Source organism: Balaenoptera ricei, chromosome 2 (assembly GCF_028023285.1).
Source record: "Balaenoptera ricei isolate mBalRic1 chromosome 2, mBalRic1.hap2, whole genome shotgun sequence".
Lineage (NCBI taxonomy): Eukaryota > Metazoa > Chordata > Mammalia > Artiodactyla > Balaenopteridae > Balaenoptera > Balaenoptera ricei.
The window spans coordinates 183,696,508-183,707,352 of record NC_082640.1 but is presented as its reverse complement, the minus strand read 5'-3'; the positions used below and the strand labels follow the sequence as shown (position 1 = coordinate 183,707,352).

At 46.1% G+C, this 10,845-nt stretch overlaps 1 protein-coding gene across 1 annotated transcript; it reads left to right on the top strand.

Moving 5' to 3' along the window:
* The first annotated feature begins 6,431 nt into the window (after nt 1-6,431).
* Nucleotides 6,432-6,759, top strand: LOC132360770 (small ribosomal subunit protein eS28-like). Its single transcript, XM_059915868.1, has one exon. The coding sequence runs from the start codon at nt 6,460-6,462 to the stop codon at nt 6,667-6,669; it is 210 nt and encodes a 69-aa protein (XP_059771851.1). The 5' UTR covers nt 6,432-6,459; the 3' UTR covers nt 6,670-6,759.
* Nucleotides 6,760-10,845: the final 4,086 nt, after the last annotated feature.

Below are 10,845 nucleotides of genomic sequence, written 5' to 3'. Positions count from 1 at the left end.
CTAATGTACAGCATGGTGACCATCGTTAACAATACTGTATTATATATTGGAAGTTCTCACCACACACACACATACACACAAAGAGGTAACTATGTGAGGTGACGGATGTGTTAACTACCTTTATTGTGGTGATCATTTCACAATATATACGTATATCAAATCATCATGTTTTACACCTTAAATTTATATAATTTCTTTCTGTCAAGTATACCTCAATAAAGCTGGGGGAAAAGAGACGAGTTACTCCAACACAAAAATCTCCAAATATCAAGGACTTGATAAATATTTATTTCTTACTCAAAAAAAAAAAAAAAAACCCACAAAAAGGCAGAAAAAGTGAAAGAAAAATGTAGTAACAAAGAACCATTGTAACAAGTACAAAACATTAACAAGTGTGGTAGATATTAAGCCAACTATATCACTAATCGCTTTGAATGCCAATAGTCTAAGTGCACCAATTAAAAGACAGATTGGTAGAGTGGATCAAAAAACAAGAGTCAACTATATGTTGTCTAAAAGAAACTCACTTTAAATATAAATACACAAATAGATTTAAAGTAAATGGATGGAAAAAATAAACCATGCTAACACTAATCAAAAGAAAGCAGGAGGGAGGGAGATGCAAGAGGGAAGAGATATGGGGACATATGTCTATGTGTAACTGATTCACTTTGTTATAAAGCAGAAACTAACACACCATTGTAAAGCAATTATACTCCAATAAAGATGTTTAAAAAAGAAAGCAGGAATAGCTAATTAATTTCAGAGCAGACTTCAAAGCAAAGAGTTTTATCAGGGATAAAGAAGGGTGTTACAAAGTGATAAATGTCCAATTTTCCAAAAGGGCATAACCCTTAATGGGTGTGCATCTAACAACAGAGCATCACAATATATGAGGCAAAAACGAATAGAATTTCAAAGAGAAATAGATGAATCCACTATCATGGTTGGAGACTTCAACACCCCTCTATCAGAAATGGACAGATCCAGCAGGTGGAAAATCAGTAAGGACATAGTTGAACTCAGCAACACCATCAATCAACTGGATAAAATTGACATCTATAGACTACTTCATCCAACAAGAGCAGATTATACACTCTTCCCAAGCTCACACAGAACATGCACCATGATAGACCACTTCTGGGCATGAAACATACCTTAACAAATTCTAAAGAATAGAAATCATACAATGTCTGCTCTCAGACCACAGTGGAATTAAACTAGAAATCAATAACAAAAAGAATACTGGAGAATCCCAAAACACTTAGAGATTAAACAACATACTTCTAAATTACACATGGGTCAAAAGAGAAATTGCAAGAGAAATTTAAAAATACAGTTGACCATTGAACAACATGTGTTTGAACTGCACAAGTCCACTTAAATGTGGATTTTTTTCAATAAATACATACTACAGTACTACACAATCTTTGGTTGGTTGAATCTGTGGATGTGGAACAGCGATATGGAGGGCCAACTGTAAAGTTACATGCAGATCTCCACCTGTGAGGGGATCAGTACCCCTAACCCCTGCATTGTTCAAGGGTCAACTCTATCTTGAACTAAATGAGAATGAAAACATAACCTATCAAAATGTGTAGGATGCAGCAAAAGCAGTACTTAAAGGGATATTTATAGCACTGAGTGCATGTATTAGAAAAGAAGGAAGATCTAAAATCAATCATCTAATCTACCTCAAGAAACTGGAAAAAGATCAAATTAAAATGAACGTAAGCAGAAGAAAAGAAATAGTAAGAATTAGAGCAGAAATCCATAAAATTGAAAACAAGAACTCAGTAGAGAAAATCAACAAAATCCAAACCTGTTCTTTGAAAAGATCAATAAAATCAATAAGCCTCTAGCCAGGCTAACTAAGAAAGAAGACTCAAATTACTAATATTAAAAATGAAAGGGGGAACACCACTACAGATCCCATGGACATTAAAATGAATACTATGAACTATGAATCAAGGAATTCTATGCCCACAAATATGATATCCTACATGAAATGGACCAATTCCTTGAAAGACACAATCTGCCAAAACTCACACAAAAAGAAATAGACAATCTTAAAAGGACTACATCTATTAAAGATTACTGAGTCAATAATTAATAACGTTCCAAAACAGAAAGCACCAGACTGAGATGGGTTCACTGGTGAATTCCACAAAACATTTAAGGAAGAAATTATACAAATTCTTTACAATCTCTTGCAGAGGAAATACTTCCTAACCCATTCTGTGAGGCTGACATTACCCTAATACCAAAGCCAGACAAAGAGATTACAAGAAAAGAAAACTACAGGCCAATATCTCTCATAAACATATATGCAAAAATCCTCAACAAAATATTAGCAAACCAAATCCAACAGCGCATAAAAAGAATTATAGACCACAACCTAGTGGAATTTATCCCAGGTAAGCAATGCTGTTTCAACATTTGAAAATCAATTAATGTAATCAATCACATCAACAGGCTAAAGAAAAATCACATGATCAATTCACAGATGCAGAAAAATCACTTGATACAATCCAAATTCCATTTATCATAAAAAAAATTAACAAACTAGGAATAGTTTACTGCTGAATGTTGAAACTCTTTTTCAACATTGTATTGGAAGTTCTAGCTAATGTAATAAGACAAGAAAATGAAATAAAAGGTACACTGATTGGGAAGGAAGAAATAAAACCACCTTTTTCAACATGATTGTCCATGCAAAAAATCCAGAAGAACTGACCAAAAACAAACAAACAACAACAACAACAAAAACCTCCTAGAACAAGTGATCATGTATATCAAGGTTGCAAGATACAGTACAAGATTAATATAGGCATTCTTTGGAGATAGTGTGGGTTTGGTTGCAGACCACCAAAATAAAGCAAATATCATAATAAAGCAAGTCACACAATTTTTTTGGTTTCTCGATTAATATAAAAGTTATGTTTACACTCTACTGTAGTCTATTAAGTGTGCAATAGCATTATGTCTAAGAAACCATGTACATACCTTACTTTAGAAATATTTTATTGCTAAAAAATGCTAACCAACATCTGAGCCTTCTGTGAGTAGTAGTAGTAACATCAAAAATCACTTATCACAGATCACCATAACAAATATAATAATAATGAAAAAGTTTGAACTATTTTGAGAATTACCAAAGTGTGACACAGAGACACTACGTGAGCAAATGCTGTTGGGAAAATGGTGTCAACAGACTTGATCGATGCAGGGTTGCCACAGACTTTCAATTTGAAAAAAATGCAATGTCTGTGAAGCACTATAAAGAGAAGAACAATGAAATGAGGTGTGCCTGTGTACAAAATTCACTTGGTTTCTTATATTCCAGCAATGAACAAGTGGAATTTGAAACAAAAAGCACAACACCATTTATATTAGCACTCCCAAGAATGAAATATAAACCTAACAAAATATGCACAAGTCTTACATAAGGAAACTCTGATGAAAAATATTTTTTTAAAACAAATCTTAAATAAAAGGAGAGATATTTCATGTTCATGGGTAGAAAAACTCAACGTTGTCAAGATGTCAGTTCTTCCCAACTTGATCTATAGACTCAATGCAATTCCAAAAAGTCAAAATCCCAGCAAGTCATTTTGTGGACATCAACAAAGTGATTGTAAAGTTTATGGGAGCTCCCTGGTGGTCCAGTGGTTAGGACTTGGAGTTTTCACTGCCATGGACCTGGGTTCAATCCCTGGTCGGGGAACTAAAATCCTGTAAGCCGTGTGGCACAGCCAAAAGATAAATACATACATAAATAAAGTTTACATAAGAGGGAAAAGACTCAGAATAGCCAACACAACACAGAAGAAGAACAAAGTTAGAGGACTTGCATTACTCAAATTCAAAAAATACATACTGAAATCTACAATAATCAAGACAGTGTGTTATCAGTGAAAGAATAGGCAAACAGACCAATGAAACAGAATAGAGAGCCCAGAAATAGACCCTTTATATAAATATAGTCAATTGACCGTTGACAAAGGAGGAAAAGCAATACAATAGGGAAAAGATAGTCTCTTCAACAAATGGTGCTGGAACAACTGGACATCCACAAGCAAAAAAATGAATCTAGACACAGACTTTACACCCTTCACAAAAATTAATTCCTAATGGATCACAGACCTAAATGTAAAATGCAAAGCTGTAAGACTTCTAGATGATAACATAAGAGAGCATCTAGATGCCTTGGGTTTGGTGATGACTTTTTAGACATCAAAGGCATGATCCATGAAAGAAAAAACGGATAAACTGGGCTTCATTAAAATTTAAAAGTTCTGCTCTGTGAAAGACACTGCCAAGAGAATGAAAAGACAAGCCACAGACCGGGAGAAAATATTTACAAAAGACATACCTGATAAAGGACTGTTATACAAAATATAAAAAGAACTCTTAAAATTCAATAACAAGAAAGCAAACAATCCAATTAAAAAATGGGCCTAGGGACTTCTCTGGTGGCACAGTGGTTAAGAATCCGCCTGCCGATGCAGGGCACACGGGTTCGAGCCCTGGTCCGGGAAGATCCCACATGCCACGGAGCAACTAGGCCCGTGAGCCACAACTACTGAGCCTGCGCATCTGGAGCCTGTGCTCCGCAACAAGAGAGGCCGCGATAGTGACAGGCTCGCGCATCGCAATGAAGAGTGGCCCCCACTCGCCACAACTAGAGAAAGCCCTCGCACAGAAACGAAGACCCGACACAGCTAAAAATAAATAAATAAATAATTTTTTAAAAAATGGGCCTAGGGGGGCTTCCCTGGTGGCGCAGTGGTTGGGAGTCTGCCTGCCAATGCAGGGGACACGGGCTCGAGCCCTGGTCTGGGGGGATCCCACATGCCGCGGAGCAACTAAGCCTGTGAGCCGCAACTGCTGAGCCTGCGCGTCTGGAGCCTGTGCTCCGCAACAAGAGAGGCCGCGATGGTGAGAGCCCCGCGCGCCGCGATGAAGAGTGGCCCCCGCTTGCCGCAACTGGAGAAAGCCCTCGCACAGAAACGAAGACCCAACACAGCCAAAAATAAATAAATAAAATAAATAAATTAAAAAAAAAAACAAACAGAAGAGTAGTTCTAGAACCAGCCAGGTCCCGCCCCTGCTATTTAAAAAAAAAAAAAAAATGGGCCTAGGGACTTCTCTGGTGGCGCAGTGGTTAAGAATCCGCCTGCCAATGCAGGGCACACGGGTTCGAGCCCTGGTCCGGGAAGATCCCACATGCCGCGGAGCAGCTAGGCCTGTGAGCCACAGTTACTGAGCCTGCGCGTCTGGAGCCTGTGCTCCGCAACAAGAGAGGCCGCGATAGTGAGAGGCCCGCACATCGCAATGAAGAGTGGCCCCCACTCGCCGCAACTAGAGAAAGCCCTCGCACAGAAACGAAGACCCGACACAGCTAAAAATAAATAAATAAATTTTTAAAAAATGGGCCTAGGGACTTCTCTGGTGGCGCAGTGGTTAAGAATCCGCCTGCCAATGCAGGGCACACGGGTTTGAGCCCTGATCCGGGAAGATCCCACATGCCACGGAGCAACTAAGCTTGTGCGCCACAACTACTGAGCCTGTGCTCTGGAGCCTGTGAGCCACAACTACTGAGCCCACGTGCCACAACTACTGAGGCCTGCGCACCTAGAGCCCATGCTCTGCAACAAGAAAAGCCACCACAATGAGAAACCCGCGCACCACAACGAAGAGTAGCCCCCGCTCGCCACAACTAGAGAAAGCCTGTGCGCAGCAACGAAGACCCAACGTAGCAAAAAATAAATATTAATTAATTAATTAATTTTTAAAAAATGGGCCTAAGACCTTAATAGACACCTCACCAAAGAAGATATACACATGGCAAGTAAACATATCAAAAGATGCTCCACATCATATGTCGTCAAGGAAATTCTAATTAAAATAGTGAGAGGGACTTCCCTGGTGGCGCAGTGGTTAAGAATCCGCCTGCCAATGCAGGGGACTCGGGTTCGAGCCCTGGTCCGGGAAGATCCCACATGCCACGGAACAATTAAGCCCGTGCGCCACAACTACTGAGCCAGCACGTCACAACTACTGAAGCCCGCGCACCTAGAGCCCGTGCTCTGCAACAAGAGAAGCCACCGCAATGAGAAGCCCGTGCACCGCAACGAAGAGTAGCCCCCGCTCGCCACAACTAGAGAAAGCCCGCGCGCAGCAATGAAGACCCAACACAGCCAAAAATAAATAAATTTATTTTAAAAAACCCCAAGAAAACAGTGAGATACCACTGTAATAACACACCTATCAGAATGGCCAAAACCTGGAACACTGACAACATCGAATGCTGGTGAGGATGTGGAACAACAGGAACTCTCATTCACTGCCGGTGAGACTGCAAAGTGGTACAGCCGCTTCGGAAGACAGTTTGTTAATTTCTTACAAAACTACAGGTACGCCTCCTCTACGCCTGACAGGCGCCGCGCCACCATCATGGATACGAGCCGTGTGCAGCCCATCAAGCTTGCCAGGGTCACCAAGGTGCTGGGCAGGACCGGTTCGCAGGGACAGTGCACGCAGGTGCGCGTAGAATTCATGGACGACACGAGCCGCTCCATCATCCGAAACGTGAAAGGCCCCGTGCACGAGGGTGACGTGCTCACCCTATTGGAGTCAGAGCGAGAGGCTCGGAGGCTGCGCTGAACTTGGGACTGGGTCCTGGATGTCTGGGTCGACCACCTGGCCCACGAGGATGATCTGCTGTTAAAAAAGCGTTTATATTCTGTGTAAAAAAAAAAAAAAAAAAAAAAAACTACAGGTACTCTTACCATATGATCTGGAGATCACCCTCCTTTGTACTTACCCACATGAGTTGAAAACGTATGTCTACACAAAAACCTGCACTTCAATGTTTATGGAAGCTTTACTCATAATTGGCAAAACTTGGAAGCAACCAAGCTGTCCTTCAGTAGGTGAATGGGTAAATAAACTGTGATCCATCCAGACAATGGAATATTACTCAGCACAGAAAGAAGTGAGCTATCAAGCCATAAAAAAACATGGAGGAACCTTCAATGGATATTACTAAGTGAAAGAAGCCAGCCTGAAAAGGCTGTAGACTGCATGATTCCAACTATACGACACTCTGGAAAAGGTAATACTGTGGAGACAGTAAAAAGTTCACTGGTTGCCAGGGGTTAGAAGGGAGGGAGGGATGAATAGGCAGAGAACGGTGGACTTTTAGGGCAGTGGAAATACTCTGTATAATACCATAATGACAGATACATGTCATTACACATTTGTCCAAATCCATAGAATGAACAACGTCAAGAGTGAACGCCAATGTAAACTATGGACTTTGGAGGAAAATGTGACAGTTTTATACGTCTCAACTTGACTGAGCTAAGGGATGCCCAGAGAACTGGTAAAACATTATTTCTGGTTGTTTCCAGAAGAGATTAGCATTTGAGTCAGGAGACAGAGTAAAGAGGACAGCCCTGAAACCCGGAAAGGAAAGCAACCAGCCCGTTTTTCTGCTCTGCCGAGATGGGGAAAGTGAGAGTTGCAGCCTTGGCTGTTGGAGCCCAGGGAAATTGGGCTCAGGGGACTCTGGGCACCCCCGCCCAGGCTGCATCTGCCCAGCCCAAGGCACTGGTGGGGGGGGGGGGCACAGGCTGTGAGCCCCAAGACCTGGGCGTGTCCCTTCAGCTCTCTGAGTCTCAGTGTCCTTCTCTCGATGGACCCCCTGGACAGGGCCACCCTGTGGCCACCTGTCCCCACAGCTCCCTGCCTCTGTCTCACCCTTGGATATGAGCACCGGATCAGCTGTCAGCAGGCCTGGCACATGGTGAATGAATGAATGAATGAATGAACGAATGAACAGCAGTGGGAATACTGACTTGTGGGGAGTCATAAGAACTAAGTGAGAGAGCCCACGGACAGCCCCACATTGCACACAGCAGGTGCATAATTGATGTCAGCCCCTCCCTGTTCCTTTCTCCTCGTACCTCTCACACGTGTCCCAGAACTCTGAGCTCGGCATTCAAGGCCTGACCCTCGTAGTCTCGGTCCACCACTCCTCCTGGCCACTCCCTGTCCAGCCACCCCCCAGGGCGACATCGCCGGGGAATCGGCCCCAGCCTCGGTTCCCAGATGCTGCTCTCCACACCCCACGGCAGCAGGAGAAAATGGAAATGGCTGGGTGCGGAAGTCAGCGACAGGAAGCTTAAGGCGCTTTGTAAGAATCCTGTGGAAGCCCCCAACACCCTGGTCCAGACCCCGGCTCCTGCCACTGGCCACACCCCACACACCCCTCTTCTCGTCTGCCCAGGGGGCGGCTTGCCAGGCAGAGGACATGCTTTTCCTACACTGTCTGGCAAGACTTCCCCCTAACATGGGGCTGCGGTCGGTCCCCTTTGGGCCCAGAGCCCGTGGAGACCCCGCGTGTGACACGTGGACTCCCGGGCAAGGAAACTGAGGCTCCAAGGTGGAATGACTCGCCCCGTCTCACTGCTGAACAAGGTGGCTGGGCACGTGGGTTTCCCAGTTGCATGGACCTGGGTTTAAAGCTGACCCCCCCTGCCCCAGTTTTCTCACCTGTAACCTGGGAGTAAGGACGCCTTCCTCTTGGGCGACAGTGAGCACTGACTGAGATCATCTTTCCTCCATTCGGTTGGCATTTATTGAGCATCTACTGTGTGCCAGGTGCTGTTCCTGAAGCGTGGGATACATCGATGAACAAAACAGAGGGAATAAACTTGCCCTCGTGGAATTTACATTCTAGTCAGGGGAGGTAGAAAATAAACAAATCAGAAAACCTTACAATGCCAGGTGGTAGTAAATGCTTTGAAGAAAAATACAACGACTAGAAGGAGAAGGGGGGAACATTGCCAATCTATGTCCCTTACCCGTCGTCAGGAAAGGTCTCTTTGAGAAAATGGGGTTTGACAAGGGGCTTGAAGGAGGAGAGGCCATGAGCCATGTAGCTACTAAGGAAAGAGTCTTAAGACAGAGGGAACAGCCAGTGCAAAGGTCCTGAGGCAGGAGCACAATTATGTGTATAGGAAGAGCAAGGAGGTGAGGGCAGTGGGACAGAGCAGGGGAGAGGGCAAGGTGTGCAGGTCAGAGCAACAGCAGGATAACAGGGGCCTGCAGGACACATGAGGGCCTGGGGAGGTGGCCCCACTGCAGGGTTTTGAGCAGACGTATTGGATAAGAGACTGCAGGGGCAAAGGCAGGAGGACAGAGACTCGAAGGGGAGATGACGGCTGGGACACGGTGGGCATCTAGGAGGTGAGAGAGGCGGTCAGATTCTGGATATTATCTAGAACCGTGCTGTCCGATATGGTAGCCACTAGCCCTAGGTGGCTATTTAAGTTAATTAAAATTAAAGGAAAACGAAATCAGTTCCTTGGTCACACTGGCCACACATCAACTGGTCAGTAGCCACGCAGCAGAGCACAGACAGTATCCTTCCTCGTGGAAAGTTCTACTGGGCAGTGCTGCCCTAGGATACAGCGCGCCAAGAGAGCAACCTGCCTCCTGGACGCAGGGTGTGAGGGAACAGAGGAGTCAAGAATGGCCCCAGGGGCTTCCCTAGTGGCGCAGTGGTTGAGAATCTGCCTGCCAATGCAGGGGACACGGGTTCAAGCCCTGGTTTGGGAAGATCCCACATGCCGCGGAGCAACTAGGCCCGTGAGCCACAATTACTGAGCCTGCGCGTCTGGAGCCTGTGCTCCGCAACAAGAGAGGCCGCGATGGTGAGAGGCCCGCGCACTGCGATGAAGAGTGGCCCTCGCTTGCCGCAACTAGAGAAAGCCGTCGCACAGAAACGAAGACCCAACACAACCAAAAATAAATAAATAAATAAGGCTACACACACACACACACACACACACACACACACACACACACAAGAATGGCCCCAGGGTTATACAGCGCCCAGCACACACAGTGAGCTTGCTGTTGTCACCCTTATTATGATCGTCATTCACTAATCCCTACACATGTTAGGACAGGGATGCCCTCAGTAGAACCCTTTTCCCTTCTCTCCAGCCTCAGGGTCCTAGAAGTACCCCCGCAAATACTCGGGAGGTGAAGCCACCAGTTCCCTACCCCACTCCCATAGCTTCTTTGAAGGCAGCAGGCCATCCCTGAGTTCACAACTCCCTGGCCCGGAGAACACGGGCTGGGCCGGGGAGCTGCCGCTGGGTCCCCTATGGTCCAGGTTCGGGCAAGTCACCTCCCCTCTCCCGGCCTCGGTTTCCCCACTGTGGAATGATGGGCTTGTCACACTCCGGTCCTGCCCGGGACAGAGCCCCAGCTCGGGGGCTGCAGTGGGGGAGGGGGTCTCTGGGCGAGGAGGCGGGGACAGAGGTGATGAGGGATGATTTAGCGCGAGGACGCTCACAGCCCCGGCTGAATCGTCTGCACCTTCAGAAGCCAAGAGGCCAGTTGCGGCCCTTCGTAATCGTGAGCTGCGAAGTACAGGCTCCGTCACTCAGGCGCCGGCAGAACAAGGAACCCACTCTCTGAAACGAGTGACTCTCCGGTGCCTCCTGACTCTTCCCCAAATAACCCGGCTCGCTCTGTTTCCTGATGAGCTACCGACCAAGGGGCCAGCGGAGGAGGACTCCCTGCCGCAGACGCCCTGTGCTGGGGCCAAGGTTTCCGCGCGCGCGGGCAGGGCCCATAACCCCAGAGTCTTCTGCTCTACGGAAGGGCAGCTGATGGCAGCGTGAACGGGGCCGGGGGAGGAGGGACGGGGGGAGGAGCGGCGGGGGGGAGGAGGGGCGGGGGGGAGGAGCGGCGGGGGGGAGGAGGGGCGGGCCCACACCTGGCTGAGGCTGGAGCACTCGTTGCATCAGCGTCCAGGCTGGG